At 41.8% G+C, this 18,796-nt stretch overlaps 2 protein-coding genes across 4 annotated transcripts in view; both read left to right on the forward strand.

The window, feature by feature from the left end:
* ERICH1 (glutamate rich 1) overlaps positions 1–18,796 on the forward strand; it is a 105,520-nt gene that overhangs the window by 32,819 nt on the left and 53,905 nt on the right. The window lies entirely within an intron of this gene.
* LOC126087314 (uncharacterized) lies at positions 130–5,737 on the forward strand. The gene is made up of 2 exons (XM_049904663.1): positions 130–5,478; positions 5,523–5,737. Exons 1-2 carry the CDS (start codon positions 4,994–4,996, stop codon positions 5,656–5,658), a joined length of 621 nt encoding a protein of 206 aa, XP_049760620.1. The 5' UTR covers positions 130–4,993; the 3' UTR covers positions 5,659–5,737.

Consider the following 18,796-nt stretch of genomic DNA (forward strand, 5'->3'; position numbering starts at 1 on the left):
GATTATTTGTCTTTTTATTGTTGCTCTGTAGTAGTTTTTTGTGTATTCTGAACACAATTCCTTTGTCATACAATTAACATGACTAATTTCCCCAGTCTTCTGTGATTGTTTGTTTTTCGATAGAGTATCTTGAAGAATAGAAAATTTTAATTTTAATGAAGTTCAGTTTATTAATTTTTTTTCTTTATGCTTTGTGCATTTTGTGCCCTTTTCAAGAGATCTTTACCGCACAGTCATGAAAATATTCTCCTGTATTTCTCCCTAGGGAGTCATATTGTTCTGGGTTTTATTTGTTGCTCTGGGTTCTATGTTCCACCTTGAATCGGTTTTTGATTATGAAGTGAGATATGCTTTGGGACTCATAGTTTTCTATATTGACATCCAGTTACTCCAGTGCATTTGCTAAAAAGACTGGTCTTTCCCCATTGAATTGACTTGACACCTCTGTCAAAAATCAACTGACCATATCTAACAAGCGACTTGTGTCCACAATGTACTAAGAACCTTTAATAAGATCACTCATTCACAGTGGGGAAAAGATTTGAATAAATACTTCACGTAAGAATATACACAAACACCCAAAAGGTACATGAAAAGCTGGTCAACATCCCTGATCGTTAGAGAAATGCAACTTAAAACCATATTGAAATACCACTTTGCACCCAATAAACCAAAAAAAAAAAAAACCAAACCCAGTGCCGTCGAGTCGATTCCGACTCATAGCGACTCTATAGTACAGGGTAGAACTGCCCCATAGAGTTTCCAAGGAGCGCCTGGTGGATTCGAACTGCCAACCCTTTGGTTAGCAGCCATGGCTCTTAACCACTACGCCCCGAGGGTTTCCTTGCACCCAATAGAATGTCTAAAATTAAAAATTCTGACAATGCCAGTGTTAGCAAAGTATGGAACAACAAAATATTTGTGCAAAATAGCATGCTGGAATTTGGGCATAGATTCTGTTGAATTTACGTATCAACTTAATAACAATAGACATTTTAACAATATTGAGTCTTCTGTTGCATGAATATGGCATATCTTTATTTAATAGGCCTTTCTTAATTTCTCTCAGCACTGTTTTATAGCTTTCAGTGTGGAGATCTTTTATTAGATCTATAAAACCAAAACTAAACTCAAACCCATTGCCGTCGAGTCAGTTCCTACTCATAGCGACCTTATAGGACAGAGTAGAACTGCCTAATAGGGTTTTCAAGAAGCAGCCGGTAGATTCAAACTGCTAACCTTTTAGTTAGCAGTCATAACTCTTAACCACTGCGCCATGAGGGGTCCGTTAGATCTGTAGCTTTTTTTTAATTTAATGTTATTGTAAATGGTTTTGTTATTTTCCAGTTGTTTGCTGCTGTATTTAGAAAACACAACTGATTTTTGCATGTTGACATAGTCTTGGTACTTTGCTAAATGTACTGATTTGTTCTAATCATTTATATAATCTCCTGGATCTTGTATGTGCACAGTTGTCTGTGTCTTAGTTTCCTGGGACTACTGTAACAAAGTACCACAAAGTGGGTGGCTTTAAAGAATAAAAACATATTGTCTCACAGTTCTGAAGGCTAGAAGTTCAAGCTCAGTATGTCAGCAGGGCTGTGCACTTTCTGTCAACTCTAAGAGAAGGCCCCCCCCGCCCCCGCTCCCCATCTCTGCCAGCTTCTTGCAGCCCCAGCCATTTCTCAGAGTTCCTTGGCTTGTAGGTGTATGTTTACATGCAGTCTTCCCCCCGCCCCGTCTGACTCTGTGCCTGTGTCTATTCTCCTCTTTTATAGGTTAGGATCTACCCTCAACTGGTCTGACCTCTTTAACTAATAACATCTTCAGAGAAAGACCCTATATCCAAACAAGGTTACATTCACAGGTACAAGGATGGCATATCTTTTGGGGGAGGCGGGAGACACAATTCAATCCATAACAGTCTGCAAATGACAATAGCTTTCTCTCTTCCTTTCCAAAAAAACCTTGTCATTAAATATCTAAGAGAAATCAGGATACTATAAAAGGAACAGACAATGCATGGGATGTAGAAAATTGCAAGAGAATGTGTTCTCATTCCTGCAATGAGATAAAGCTGAATAATCTACAAAACATTAAGATTTCTTGAACTCATCAGAGAGCCAGCGTCACAAAGCAACTGAGTGAACTGAATTTTAAAGAACGACAAAGCCTCTCCAAGGAGAGGTGGGATACACAGACTGTTTGCAGAGCCTGGGAAGAATAGGCGGCCACCACAGAAGCTGGTAAGGAGAAATCAGCTAAAGTTACAGTGAATTATTAAGAACAGAGTGTGGGCTGTCAGGTGAGATCCCAGTAAGGGAGGCTGTGCTCTCTCACAAGCTCTTTTCTGTGGGCATCTGCTAGATAATTCCGAGAAAGATGAGGTCTGGACAGGACACCAGATAAGAGCCCTCTCAGTGAGGTAAGCGTGTAGGGAAAGGTAGGCTATCTCGGGGAGGGATGCCTGATCCCCTGCCCCTCTTCTCATAGAAAGTGAAAGCCTTAAGCTCCTGGGGAAAAGACTGGAAACTGTCCTGCACCCAGGTCCCAAAGACCCACTGTTTTTGCGGGAGAAAACTGAAACCAAACCCATTGCCGTCAAGTCAATTCCAGCTCATAACACCCCTATAGGACAGAATAGAACTGCCCCATAGGGTTTCCAAGGAGCAGCTGGTGGATTCCAACTGCTGACTTTTTTTAATTCTACCACTAAATCACCACTGCCCTCTAGACCGACATTAAATGACAATGTCTCAAAATAAGGGGCAAAGGAGACTGCAAACATCCAGAGAGAAAAAAAGATCACAAACGGAGAGTCAGATAGCAGGATAGCACCAACACTGTGGAAGAAAGTGGGAAGGTGCCTTACCCCTGAAATCCACTAACTGGGGACGGCGCCTGACCCCTGAAATCACTCACTGGGGACGGCGCCTGACCCCTGAAATCACTCACTGGGGACGGCGCCTGACCCCTGAAATCACTCACTGGGGACGGCGCCTGACCCCTGAAATCACTCACTGGGGACGGCGCCTGACCCCTGCAATCACTCACTGGGGACGGCGCCTGACCCCTGCAATCACTCACTGGGGACGGCGCCTGACCCCTGCAATCACTCACTGGGGACGGTGCCTGACCCCTGCAATCACTCACTGGGGACGGTGCCTGACCCCTGCAATCACTAACTGGTGATTCAGTAACCTGCTGCTGCAGATTTTCAAGGAATGTGTGAGGACAGACAGTTCTGGAGGAATTGATTCCTAGATCTTCGGTTTCCATAATGTTCTTTTAGGAGTGAGCTCAGGTTTTGTGGATTTTGAAGCTTTATACAATTCTGGAGACCTTCTTAAAGGAAAAAAAGAAAAGATTTGTGAATACAGAAGTAGGGGGCTTGGAGGGGCGCATGCAAATGAGGAGCCCTGAAGCTTCCTGTGAAAAGGACCTCTTTAACTCTTCCCTAAATTGGATTTTCTTCAGAATCTGTCTAAGGGTCTTGTTGGCGTTCTGATCTCATTTCCCTTTTGTAACTCTTAATTCTCCCACTTTACGTAAGAAGGGCTTACCTCTCATTTATTCCAGTCCTTCTGAGGTCCTTGCTCCTGGATATGGAAACCCCTTTGGGATAGCCAAAAAAGGGACTCTTGGGAATCCTGGTCTCATGGAGAGAAAGTGACTTGTTCTGGTGACTAAGTAGCAAATCCCTTTGCAAGTCAAATGGTTTACATTTCTTCCAGCAAAATTGAAGGAACTAATTGAGTTATCAGCTGACAGATCATTAAAAATAATTTGCGATGATGGATTTCTCTGATTTCTGGCATGTAACGCAGAGGGAATTCAATGAATCAAGTGACATTGCTATTAAAAAAAAAAAACCCCTTGCGCTGTCATCTACTTATTTATGTGATCAAAGTGTCTCAGCAATTACTTCTGTAAAAATGAAAAATAGGAAGAGAATTCATGCAGAACCATGTCTTATAGCAATAATAAATATTCCGCCACAATTGGGAAGAAAAGCCCAAATTCTTTTCCTCTCATTCAGATTCATTTCCAGTAAAATTTTACCCTTTGTATTGAATAATTATCAAAATTAATAATTGTTATTTTTATCAATTGCATACTACTAAATTGTAATCTAGAAAAAATTACATTTAACATCGTGGAAATTTTTTAAAATAAAATTTGTTTGAGAAATATATGATAAAGTCATTATAAACCCCCAAAAAGACCCATTGCCTGGGAGATGATTCCAACTCAGCGACTCAGGTGGCACAGTGGCTAAGCACTAGGCTACTTACCCAGACGTTGACAGTTTGAACCCACCCGCTGCTCTGCGGGAAAAAGATGTGGCAGTCCCGTAAAGATGTACTTCCTTGGAAACACGATGGGCCATTCTACTCTGTCCTGTAGGAACACTATGATAAAAGGCATTTTACTAGGGTAAAATTAGAGACAAGTTAGACTTCAGAGAGAAAAAAAGAATGATGTAAAATTTCTGACTGAGCTAAGGTACATATTAATTTGCTTTGGTATTTATAGTCCCCTAGATACTTATGAAAGAGAGATGCTGCAAGTTTATTTTTAAGTATTTATTGACAATGCAGCATAAAGATCTTTTATACGGCCCCTTTTCAACACTTGTGGGGGTATGTATGCAAGAAAAGTGAAAACCACTGGACTAGCAAATGGAGGTGCAGAGTCGCCAATGCGGTCTGTCAGTGGCGGGCCGAGCCGGGCGCGGAGTCGCCGGCGCCGTCTGTCGGTGGCGGGCCGAGCCGGACGCGGAGTCGCTGACGGCTGTCTGTCGGTGCCGGGCTGACATGGACGCGGAGTCGTCGGTGCCGTCTGTCGGTGGCAGGCCGAGCCGGGCGCGGAGTCGCCGGTGCCGTCTGTCGGTGGTGGGCCGACATGGACGCGGAGTCGTCGGTGCCGTCTGTCGGTGGTGGGCTGAGCTGGGCGCGGAGTCACCGGCGCCGTCTGTCGGTGGTGGGCCGACATGGACGCAGAGTCGTCGGTGCCGTCTGTCGTTGGCGGGCCGAGCCGGGCGCGGAGTCGCCGGCGCCGTCTGTCGGTGGTGGGCCGACATGGACGCGGAGTCGTCGGTGCCGTCTGTCGGTGGTGGGCTGAGCCGGACGCGGAGTCGCTGACGGCCGTCTGTCGGTGGTGGGCCGACATGGACGCGGAGTCGTCGGTGCCGTCTGTCGGTGGTGGGCCGACATGGACGCGGAGTCTTCGGTGCCGTCTGTCGGTGGTGGGCCGACATGGACGCGGAGTCGTCGGTGCCGTCTGTCGGTGGTGGGCTGAGCTGGGCGCGGAGTCGCCGGCGCCGTCTGTTGGTGGTGGGCCGACATGGACGCGGAGTCGTCGGTGCCGTCTGTCGGTGGCAGGCCGAGCCGGGCGCGGAGTCGCCGGTGCCGTCTGTCGGTGGTGGGCCGACATGGACGCGGAGTCGTCGGTGCCGTCTGTCGGTGGTGGGCTGAGCTGGGCGCGGAGTCGCCGGCTCCGTCTGTTGGTGGTGGGCCGACATGGACGCGGAGTCGCCGGTGCCGTCTGTCGGTGGCGGGCCGAGCCGGGCGCGGAGTCGCCGGTGCCGTCTGTCGGTGGTGGGCCGACATGGACGCGGAGTCGTCGGTGCCGTCTGTCGGTGGTGGGCGGAGCTGAGCTGGTTTTACACTGCTGCGTGTGTGGCTTTTACAGATCCATGAAAACTCATAAGTGGAGGGACATCTATGAATATAATAGAGGTGTCCGAAAATGCTGAAGTGTTCTTTTTGGTTAAAAACAAAAACAAAAACACTGCAGACAATTTTCAACTGAAGCCCAAATATTTTCCAGTGAAACTTTGAAAGTATGACAGATGTCTTTCAATCTCCCTTCCCCAACTCTTTTAGATCTTAACCTTTTTCCATACTTCCTTAAAACCTTGTTTAAGAAATATGATGCCAATGTAAGTGAAGCCTTTAATGCCCTTTCCAGTTCCCCCCTGTTATGGGTTGAATTTGTCTTTCCCCTGAAAAAGATGTGTTGAAGTCCCAACCCCCAGCACCTGTGAATATGACCATATGTGGAAATAGCATTTTGCAGATGTTATTGGTTATCATGAGGTCATACTCATATGTGAAAAGCAACGTGAAAGGAACAGCGAAGGAAATGGCAGTCTGCATCAAGGCTCAGTAGTGGTAGGGTAAGCCGTGATCCAATATGGCGTCCTCTTGGAAAGAAGAGAAGGGACCCAAGGACGTGGACACAGAGGGAAGACAGCCATGTGAAGATGGAGGCAGAGACTGGAGTTAGGCCGCCACAAGCCAAAGAATGCTTGGGACCACCAGAAGCTTGAAGAGGCAAGGAAAGATTCCTCCTTTACAACCTTCAGAGAGAACATGGCGCTATCAACACCTTGAGTTTGGACGTCTAGCCTCCAGATCTGTGAAAGAATAAATTCCTCTTGTTTTAAGCCATCCAATGTCTGATACTTTGTATGACAAACCTTTGAAACTAGTATCATTCCCCAGAATTTGGTAGTTACCAGCCTTACACTTAATGCGTATGTGTGCGTATATGTACATATGTGTATATGTATGTATGTTTTTTAAAAACAGTAATATCTCCTATTGTTCAGAAGTTAATTTTAATATTAGATTTATTGGCCTTTATGGTTTATACGTTTTGTGTCTTGTTGAAGAAACATTTCTCTGCCCTAATAGCAAAGAAATTTTAAATATTCTTCCAAGATATGCCTTTCCCATTTAGATTTTTTTCTTCCTTCTTCCAGATTTTTGTGTATAGAATGAGTTCATGATCTAATTTCATTTTTCCCCATATGAGTATCCAGTTTTCTCAGCACCATTTATCTACGACCACGTAATAGAACAGGTTCCCATGTAAGTCTGTGTATGTTTCTGTGCCCTCCCGTTTGATCCGTTGGTTGCTCTGTGACTGTCCCTCTGCTAGCACACGTTATCCAGTTACTCTGGCTTGTAATGTGTTAGTATCTGGTAGACCAAACCCATTCTGTTTATCCTTCAGTTTGTTCTTGGCCCGTTGCTTTTCCGTGTGCATTTTAAAATTAGGTTGCACACAAAAAATTCTCTTCAAAGGTGGTTTGCACTTGTATCATGTTTGTAGGTTTATTTGGGGGAGAATTAACATCTTCTGTGATGTTGCATGGTATTGCATGGTACATGTGAGCTTGTTCTTGGGATTTCTTTTCCTCCTTCAATTATGGCCTCCAGGGATTGTCCTTGTTTCCAGGGCTCAGCTATGCATTTCAAGAATGTTTGCTACGTTTTATCAGGCCTTTCTAGGTGCTTTGCAGGAGAGGTTTGTCAGACTATCTCATCTGCCTTCTAACCAGAAGTGGAAGTCTCTAATATATTAGTATTTTATCAAGAATATGACTCACTAGTTAAGTGTTTATGGATGAAATTCATTGTGAAAGGAACAGCAAAAGAAATGGTAGTTTGCGTCAGGCCCCGGAAGTAATCCATTCCCTTGTGTCTAGCCCCCAGCGTTTACTTCTTAACTTTCTTATTAATGTTCAGTGAAATAGCAAAAGTAAATTTTGTTTCTCAAAAATAGACATTTTGGATGTTTGAATATTTGTGCTTTTAGGAAATAATGCTACAGAAAAGGAAGTGCCTTTAAAAGCTAGCTGTGCTCCATGCCAACTTAATGTGATGAAGCTGGTAGAAAAAATGGCAAGTAAAGATGGGAAAAGTTTCTATGAGAGGATAAAATCCTGGATGTGGTAAATGGATTAATTGCTCATCATTTAAATAAAAAGTGGCTCACAAACCTGTCCAGTTTGGCAGATATTTTTCCAAGGCTAAGCACTTTCAATTAGAAACTACAAGGCAGTGAAACTTTTTATTGCACATAAAATGGCTGTAATGAAATTGTAGTTTGAAAGCTGGATAATGAGAATTGATCATTGGGAGTGTGAGTTTTTTTTGTTGTTGTTTTTTTGTCTGAGATGTTGGATGCTGGGATTCATTCAAATATGATGAAAATCAGAAGGAAAGTAAAAACAATTATTCTTCTATACTGAAAGCATGTTTTGATAAACAGATCCTTGAGAAGATAAAGAGGTGGACCAACAAGAGGATTACGGGTTCCATCAGTTGGCCGTGGGCATAAACAGTTTGACCTATAATGAGAACATTTGCTTAGCCATTGTCACCAGAAACCTAAAAACCAAACTGGTTGCAATTATATCGATTCCAACTCATAGTGACCCTGTAGGATAAAGTAGAGTTGCCCCATAGGGTTTCCAAGGAGCAGCTGGTAGATTTGAACTGCTGACCTTTTGGTTTGCAGCTGAGCTCTTAACCACTGTACCACCAGGGCTCCATTGTCAACAGAAGAAGACTGGAAACGTTGTATCGTGCCCCCTCTGGGCAGCCGTCATGGCAGATCTCCTTGGAGGTTTTTACTGTGATGTAGCTCAGAAAGTAAGTCAAAAGACACGACTGTGATTTGTGTCAACATATTCACGTAGATCTAATTTCTTGTTTGTGATACCAAGACAGAAAAAAAATTGTCATGACCCAGAATGTGTTACATGGTATCAACTTTTCTTCAATTCAGCCCTGTCTCATGGGATCCATACTCCCTGCAGTAGCATTTTGCCACTTCACCCGTGGAAGTAGGGAATGATTTTTCCATTTTTTTTTTCCCTGAGAATAATTAAACTAAAATATTTAACATTAAAGTATTGTAGACTGGAACAGAATATGAATGTAAGCTTTTAGCCGAAATTTAGGATTCTACAGGGCAACTGTGCTTGAACCTTGCTGTCCCTCAAACAAAAAGATCACTGAGAACCTCTCTAATAATTATAAATATCCTGATAAAGACAACCATAAAACGCTGCTTCCTGCTTACCAAAGTGGCAGAGCATTTTTAAAAAGTATGTATACTACCTTGTCATCGAGAATTCAGGAAAATGAATACTCATAATTTGCTGGTAGGAATGTCACATAGCACATCCTTTCTGGAGGGCAGTTTTATAGTACGTGTTCAGATATTAAACTTTTTTATTCTTTGACCTAATAGCTTTCCTCTGTGCACTAAGATGACTCATACCCACAGCCTATGAATGCTGGAGTGCCCCAAAACTCATTGCTCAGTGTTCTCTTGTCTACACCCACTTCCTAGGTAATTTTATCCAAACTCATGGCTTAAATTTCCAGAGAGACAGGTAGGCAGATAGACAGGCAGACAGACAGGCAGGTAGATAGATAGATACTGGCTTAAGTTTCCACATAGGTAGGTAGGTAGATAGGTAGATACATACACACATACATACATACATGCATGCATACATACATACTCTTAGCTCCCAGATTTGTTTTTCCAACCTAGACCTATCCCCAAGCTTAGAGATTCTCACCCTAAGGTAGCTCACAGAGTATTGTATGGACAACTGCCTGCCAGTCTCCTCCACTTAGACATCCAGTAGGCACCTTAAACCCCAGGTCTCTAAGACAGAACTCCTGCACATCTCACTAAACAGTGACTCCCAGTTGCTCAGACCCAAAGCAGTAATCATCCTTCCCTACACTTTCTCTCAGACCCAATACACAACCCACAAGCATATCCTGAGTCTGTCTGATCCTTTCTCAAAGAAGGTTCTATCTTCTTTACTGCTCATAATAGCCTGTGTGAGCGGCTGAGGGCAACGATGTTGGCAGGCCCCCAGACTTTCCTAAGGGGGCAAACCTGCACCATGTGAGATGCAAGAGGATGGGGCGGGGAATATCCAAATGGCAAAGATTGTGCAGAACATGGTCTAGCCCCCTTGGCCCCCTTCTCTGAAATCTTCATTAAAATTAGGCAACTCTCAAGGTTTTTGGGATGAGTGGATTAGCTGTAGGAAAGAAGCAGCTGAGTTTTGTGTCTGGATTGACAAGGAATAAGAGAAACAGCGTGCACAGACAGAGCCGGGGACTGAGCAGACGATGATGAAGTATCATCTCAAGTATTCGGAAAAACCGTAGGAGGCCTTTGGACTGTTGCGGGTCGTGTAATTGGGAGTCCGAGCCAAGTTTCTTTCATTCTCCAAGAAGTGGGAGGACATAAGCTGACATATGGTTATTTTATAATAGCTGAAAGTTAGAAGTCTGAATATTTAGCAGTTGAAGTTGGCTAAATGAACGGTGATACATTTAAAAGATGGAATGCTATCCAGCTATTCAAATCATGCTATTAAAGAATGAAGAGTATTGCAAATGTGTACAGATATTGCCCTTGATAATGAGGGAAAAAACCAAGCCATGGTATTTTCAGTTGCTTCGTACACATGTGAAAGCTGGACAGTGAGTAAGGAAGACTGAAGAAGAATTGTGGTGTTGGTGAAGGATATTGAATATACTCTTGTCATGGATTGAATTGTGTTCCCCAAAAGTATGTATATCAGTTTGGCTGGGCCATGATTCCCAGTATTGTGTGATTGTCTGCCATTTTGTCATCTGATGTGATTTTCCTGTGTGTTGTAAAATCTTGCCTCTGTGATGTTAATGAGGGGAGATAGGCAGCAGTTATGTTAATGAGGCAGGACTCAATCTACAGCATTGGATTGTGTCTTGAGCCAGTCACTTTTGAGATATAGAAGAGAGAAGCAAGCAGAGAGACCAGAGGATTTTCATACCACCAAGAAAGCAGCACCCGGAGCAGAGTGTGTCCTTTGGACCCAGGGTCCCTGCTCGGAGAAGCTTCTAGTCCAGGGGAAGATTGATGAGAAGGACCTTCTTCCAGAGCCAACAGAGAGAAAGCCTTCCCCTGGAGCCGATGCCCTGAATTTGGACTTCTAGCCTGCTTCACTGTGAAGAAATAAATTTCCCTTTGTTAAAGCCACCCACTTGTGTTATTTCTGTTACAGCAGCACTAGATGACTAAGACAACTATGTACTGCCAGAAGAATGAACAAACCTGTCTTGCAAGAAGTACAGCCAGAATGCTCCTTGGAAGGGAGTTTGGCGAGACTTCATCTCACATACTCTGGACGTGTTATCAGGAGGGACCAGTCCCTGGAGAAGGACATCATGCTTGGTAAAGTAGAGGGTTAGCGAAAGAAAGGAAGACCCTCAGTGAGGTGGATTGACACAGTGGCTGCAATGGTGCGCCCAAGCATAACAACGACTATGAGGATGGCACAGAATCAGGCAGTGTTTCATTCTGTTGTACGTAGGGTTGTTGTGAGTCAGAACCAACACAACAGGACCTAATAACAGTAATACATGAATATTGCTCTTAATAATGAGAAAAAAGTACTACAATCATATGAGAAATTTGATTGAAATTTAGTTAAAAGTATTTAAATGCATAGGGAAAAAAATTCAGTTGTTAAGAGTGGTGATGGAATTGTGAGAAATTACTCTCTCTTGCTGAAATAGTTTGGATTTTTAAAAGTTTTCTCATTGCGTTTAACTTTTTTAAAGCTTGTTGACGTTCTTTTTAAGATGCTGGATTGCAAAATCCAGAGCTGTTTTTATCAAACAGATAAAACAGTCGATTCCGACTCATAGTGACCCTATAGGACAGAGTAGAACTGCTCCACAGAGTTTCCAAGGAGCGCCTAGTGGATTTGAACTGCCAGCTTTTTGGTTAGCAGCCTTAGCTCTTAACTACTACGCCACCAGGGTTTCTGTTTAAGAGGGTAGTATAAGCTGCTTAAAGCAATGATTTAGTTCTACATATATCATCACTAATGGCAAGTGAAAAAAATAATGTGCAGAGGTGTACATGGAATATAACATCTGTATACTCCAGTCTGTGTTCATTCATTCTCTTACTACATATGTATTGTGTCCATAAGTATAATATGTACCCTTTAGGGATTTTAGTTGGAACTACATTTAGTTGCTAGCTGAATTTGGGGAGGACTGATATCTTTATAATATCAAGTCTCCCTTTCAATTTATTTGGTTTCCTCCACTAGTTATATTCTATCATATTACCTTAATTATTTCATTCATAAGTCTTTGAGTAAGCTTTCATAAGTATCACATTATATTCTATTTTTTCATGATGTAAGGTCTCTGGAGATGGGAGCTGTCTGTCTTGTTTGTTACAACATCCCTAGTATCTTGCACAGTGGCTGAAACAGAAGGGAACTTAAAACATCTGATCACATCACGATGAATTTAGTAAACTGCCTTTGGGGCCCATCCCGGGTCTGAGGAAAGAGTTAGAGGGTGGGCATAACCAAACAGATATTAGAGACTGCCATTCTGAAGTGACTTCACACAGTCTTAGCAGTAAGTTTCTTCCAGAATTTTGTCCCTTGGGTTGCTGCATCTTTATTGCTGATACTAGTGTTAGTTCCGTTCACAGTCTTTTTAGGTACTGTGCCAGTTGCCTCACGTGGATTATTTCGTTAAGTCATAAAAACAGTCCTAGAAGGTAGTTACTTATTTCCATACATGAAGACTCTGAGGCTTAGGCTGTAGGACTAGTTAGTAGGGTGAACTGAGAATTGAATCCAGGTTCGATTGTACAACTTAGTTTAATCTTGTAACCGCTATACCGTTTTTGCCTTTCCAAATTGATGCCTCAGGCTCTGGTTTATAAAATGTAAGCCATTTAACTAGAGCTGTAGTATCACTAAGGATCACTGGGAATCTGATCTATCACAACATTATGAAAGCTAATCTGGGAATAATGGCTCTGTCGCTGATTTATGTAGTGAATACAGTGAATCCCTGTTGTTGGCCAGCCACTGAGAAGTCCTGATTATAGGATAGTGAAACGAAACTTCCTGCTATCATTCGGTTCCCATTCTAGCTGGTGACACAATGAGACATGTGAGCAAGTAAACAACTGCAAACTATGAAGAAGATACAGTGGTGCTCAGCAAATGGTGGGGGTGTAGCTATTTGCTGAAAATATGCTGATACTGAATAATGGAGGTATGGGGGTGTCACAGAGGCCTTGTTTAAATTGTGTGAGCACTGAGAAGTCACGGAAGCTGGAACCTAAAGGATGAAAAGGAGCCTGCTGAAGAGAGCATCTTAGACACGTATAGGAGCCCGGTGGTGCAGTGATTAAGCACTCAACTGCTAACTGAGGTCAGCTATTGGAAGCACCAGCTGCCGCACAGGAGAAAAGACCTGGCAATCTGGTCCCATAAAGATTACAGCCTAGGAAACCCTAGGGGGCAATAATAATAATAATAATCTAGGGTTGCTATGGGTCGAAATCAACTCAGTGACACACAGCAACAACAACAACTGATGTGTTGTAGATGCAGGTAAAGGAGAAGGATTAGTCATGGGTTACTTCCTGGTTTCTGGGTTGAGCAGCTGAGTTGGAGCTCCTTCCGTTTTCTAAGAAAAGGCACCTTTAAATACCTTGAGTTGTGTAGGAAATTAATAAGGGCATAATTTACATTAGAAAAGAATCTTGAAACAGACCAAAATGAAATAAACAAGTGGACGTGGAAAAGAAACACCTCAGTCTTGGAAGTAAAAACACAATATTGATGAAACGTGAGTATCCGTAGGCTGGACCTGAAGTTACAGAACGTTTGTGAATTGAGGGTTGTACTGAAGAATGCTCACTCAGAATCTGGCACAGAGATTCGAAGAATGTGTGTAGAAAGTGAAAGCATATTTGAGCTTTGAGGCAAGTGTGAAAGATGTGTTGAGAATTTTCCAGAAAAAAGAGCCGTTAGACCAGAAGCACACTCTGAGTAGTTAACAGGATAAATAAAAGCAAATCCACGCTTAAACACGAGGGTAAGAAGTTACCACAGAGAAAACAAACTGCCTAAGAAGTAACCCTTAGACTAACTAGGCTTGTCGTATTCAACTGTAGAGAACATAAGACCATGGAATAAGATCTTGCCACATGCTGAGAAAAATTAACTGGTGATCTAGAACTGTGACGTCGTAAGGTAGCCACTGTCCATGTGTAGCTATATAAAGTTTTATTAATTAAAATTAAAATTTCAGTTCTCTGATCACATTAGCCACGTTTCAAGTGCTTATTAACCACACAAGGTTGTGGCTAGTGTATTGGACACACAGATATAGAATATTTCTGTAATCACAGCAAGCTATATTAAAAAACCAAACCAAACCCGTTGCCGTCAAGTCGATTCCGACTCATAGTGACCCTATAGGACAGGGTAGAACTGCCCCATCAGACAGGGCTAATCTGGAATTTTACATGCAGTCAAGCTGATATTGAAGAGTAAGGGGGCAAATCAGTGAGCGAGAACAAAGGGGGAAATCTTTGAGTTGTGCTGGGGGCAACTGCATAGCTACCTGGAAACAAAATAAGTTAGGACTGAAATTTACCTGAAAAATTGCAAATTTGGCTAAATTCCAAATGGAGCCAGTATTTCAGTCTAAAAAATTGAAACCAAAAGAAACCATGGGAGAACTTTTCCCCTCTGAAGTTTCATACACATACAGAGGCATAAAAGAAAATATTGATAATTATACCTTATGATATTTTAAATTCCACAAGGCAAAAAAAAAAAAAATTACCAAAGTTAAAAGACAAATAATAAACTGGAAAAAACTATTGCAATTCCTAGTCCTGACGAAGGTTCCTTTCTTAATATCCAAAGAGCTGAAGTATTAATAAATGATGAAGAGCCCAAAAGAGAAATGAGCAAAGGAGAGTGAGGGGCGGTTCACAGAAAGGGTAAACAAGTGGCTCTCCCATCATGAACAAACCAACACAAAAAAGTGATGCTCAACTCACTGCTAACAAGAGAAAGACAAATCAGAAGATACTCTGAGATACCTTAAATCTGTCCAATGGTCATAGATCAGAAAATTTTGTCAGTACACTGTCAGGAGCAGGGAGCAGGCGCTTACGTGTAGTTGAAGGATAAATTGGTACGTTGTCTAGGAAGGGCAGTCGGATAACATATATCAAAGTTACAAATACACGCACATCTTAGACCCAGCAATTCTACCTCTAGCAATTGTTCCTGTAGATTAACTTAACATTTGTGGAAAATGACGTGTTCAAGGTTATTCATTGTAGCGTTGTTCAGAGTAATGAGATTGAAAAAAGTGTAAATTTTTTTAAGAGGAGATCAGTTAAATAAATTATGGTACATTGGCCTGTTGGAATTATGCGCACGATAGGAAACCCTGGTGGCGTAGTGGTTAAGTGCTACAGCTGCTAACCGAAGGTCAGCAGTTTAAATCCGCCAGGCACTCCTTGGAAGCTCTATGGGGCAGTTCTACTCTGTCCTGTAGGCTCGCTATGTATCAGAATCAACTCGATGGCACTGGCTGGTGGGTTTATCAAAAGGAGTGAGGAACTTGATGTGTTACTGGCATGGGTGCAAAGATGTATCATTAAGTGAAAAAAAGCGAGAGACGCTGTTTGCTGCTGGATTCGTTAGTACGAAGAAGAGGAGAAAAAGGAATAATATATGTATATTTGTTTGTATATATACAAGTAGCTCTGGAAGAATACACACACACACACAATGATAACATTAGTTGCCTCCTGGAAGGGAAGCTGAGTGACTGGGGTGCAGAAGTGCAAGGAGATTTTCACTGTATATACTTTTGTACCCATTGAGCTGTGTAACTATAAAATAAAATTTAAAAAATTATTATTATTATTTTTTACCTATTAACTAAATTGATAACTATAATCTTTAAAAAGATGCCAAATAAATATATTTTCAAACCTACAAAGCCCAAGAGATTTTAACCACCACACGTTTTCACTGAAAGAACCATGTACTTAGCAAAAAACAAAAGTGAACCGAGAGAGGGAGGCATGGGGTATTGGAAACAGCAGGGAGCCCGGAAATGGATTTAAAAAATGGATAATTAATTAACTATTGACTATAATAAAGAAGTAATATTTTTTGTATGTTTAGCAAAACTTGGAAGTCATTGTAAGACTTAATAAGAGAGTAATTGGCTGGGTTCAAAAGCAGATGATTAGAAGAATTAGGGACAGTGAGTACAGGCAGCTTTGCTGGCAAATGGTGCATATTGATCAGGTGGTGGTTGAGGGAGTGTGGAAACAAAAGCCTTTTAAGATGGGAGAGATAACAGCATGTTTGTGTATTATTGAGAATGACAAGGTGACAAGGTAGAGGTGAAAAATTGATAATGCCAGAGAGAGAGGAGAAAATTGCCAGAGCTATGTCTTTGCCTAGGTGAGAGAGGATGAGTACAAGAATGAAGGGGTTAGTCTTGGCCAGTAGGTAAAATTTGTAGGCAAGGCAGTATCTGAAGATTCTGGTTATAGTAGAGGTGGTGATAGGAGCCTGCGGAACTCTATCCTACTCTTGGTTATTTTCATAGTGAAGGGCCATTAGAAGAGAAAGGAGGAGGTATATGATCATTGCTAGGAGAGAGAGACTGGGAGAATGTTAAGATTTGTAGGCAGCACCGAGTACCCATTTGAGATGAGTAGTCCTGCATTTGAGGTGAGAACAGTCAACGTGGTTATGTTTTTCCATAGCCATTCAGCTGTCCAGGAGTACCCAGAAGAGGTAGAGTGTTCAGTATAACCTGGTTGGGATTTTGCCAGTGAATATAACAGAGGGGGAGAAAAGGGCCAGAGAGCTATAGGCAGATACAAAGGAGTGATCATAATGAAGGACCACGCAATTTAAACTGAGAAAGACCGTATAGGAGACCATCAGGCCTAAGGACAGTGAAAAGGTGATAGACTCAGTGGATGGTAGTTCCAGATGAGATTGAAGAATTAAATCAAGCTTGAATGACAGTATCCTACAAAACAAATACCACTACCAGAAATATAGTAAAAATTCAGAAGCATGCATTTAAACTAATCAACCAGCTAGAGCTAATTAAATTGTCCCGCTTCTTCTTATACTTAGGAATTTCAAACATGGACAGTTTCCCTCTGTATTTTTCTAGGGCTTTCATCAGCAAGGAAGGTGGGATTCTGATGTGCCATCTCTATATCTTGAACTCTCACATCGGGAGATGAGATGTCCCAGGGGAACTCTAATTTAGCTTCTGGGGCTAATAAACGCTGTGCGCTGTATGTGTCAAGTGGAGGAGAAAACCATATGGAAGTATATGGCTACTGGCTGCTCAGTAAAGTATAGTTGATCTTCTCCTTGCTTACCGCCTGAGCAGTGAATATAACGTCTGGCATGTAAAAAGGGTAAATGTCATCACAGTGACCATATTTTACCCAGAAGAATAAAGAATTAGAAGTGGAAGCTTTTATTACAGCTTATCTGTCAATTATGGTAATTGACAGATAAGCAAACTGAGGCCCAAGGGAATATTCTAATGCCTTGCTTAAAATCTTTCATCATAACAGTATTGTCATTTATAGTTTAAAAGCTCAGCCTTAAAAGTCAGCATGTGGTTGCTTAACATAGGAGGATCGTTCCCCTAGCATATTAGATTTTTGAACTCGTTTTTCTTCGATGTGTCATTATTTTTCATTGTATGAGTCATCTCGTATTTCACTTCCGTGATTCCTCCTGTATTCGTCCTAATAATTAAATGAACAATGACATTTCTAAGTTCTATTCAACTTTCTTATTAAGAAAGATTTAGCTGATTAAAAGCTTCCAAAATTATTCTGTGAAAAATGATCAAACGTTGACGTTACCAGTGGGGGATAGTATACTTAGAAGCATACCCCCATTCCGTCCTTGACTCCAGCAGAGAGTGACACGGTAGTTAATCAACTGTGGTGAATCCGATTAACTCAGGAGCTAGAATCCTTGCGTCTTAGCTTCAAGAAAGTAAAATATATTGATGGCAAAGGAATTTGAAAACGTTTCAAGGTTTTTGCATTTGAATGTCTTGAAACAAAACATTGTTATGTATTAGTATTTTTGTGCAATATTTGTCATTGTGATTGTTTTTAAAATCAAATATTCGTTTTTATGTGAAGACTACTTGGGATATTCACGTGTGTTTGCCATATTCACGTGTGTTTGCCATATACAAGGGAGTCACTTTTCCATATCTTATATGAAGATACAGAGATTTAGAAGATTGATGTTACCAATGTTGAAAAGAGCATAGATGAAATCAGCTCTCTTACAGTTATCTTTCTAGACAATGTATATCAAAAGCCAGCAAAAGGTGCATACCTTCGAACCAAACATTGCATTTCCACAAATTTATGCTAAGAAACAAAATGGCCAAGTATGTACAATTATATGCAACAAGGATGGTCATAGAAACTGTTTGTAAAGGTGAAAATTTAGAAACCAAACCTGTCTTAGACATCTAGTGCTGCTGTAACAGAAATACCACAGGTGGATGGCTTTAACAAAGGGTAATTTATTTCCTCACAGTAAAGTAGGCTGAAAGCCCAAATTTAGGGCATCAGCACCAGGGGATGGCTTTCTCTCTCTGTCAGCTCTGGAGGAAGGTCCTTGTCATCAATTTTCCCTTGGTCTGGGAGCTTCTCAGCGCAGGAACCAAAGTCCAAAGGATGCGCTCTGCTCCTGGCACTGCTTTCTTGGTGGAATGAGGTCCCCCTATCTCTCTGCTCACACCTCTCTTTTCTCTCTCAAAAGTGATTGGCTCAAGACACAATCCAATTTTGTAGGTTGAGTCCTGCCTTACTAACTGCCACCTGTCCCACCTCATGAACATCACAGAGGTAGGATTTACAACACATAGGAAAATCACATCAGATGGCAAAATGTTGGACAGTTGCAGCCAAACTGATACACATATTTTTGGGGGGCACAATTCAATCCATGACAACCTCCATGTGCAATATTTTTGAGAGTGATTAAATTATAATTCACCAATAACATGGAATATTATACAACCATTGAAATAGTATGTGGACTTGTATCTTAATA

The sequence above is a fragment of the Elephas maximus genome, chromosome 12, assembly GCF_024166365.1.
Source record: "Elephas maximus indicus isolate mEleMax1 chromosome 12, mEleMax1 primary haplotype, whole genome shotgun sequence".
Taxonomy (NCBI): Eukaryota; Metazoa; Chordata; class Mammalia; order Proboscidea; family Elephantidae; genus Elephas; species Elephas maximus.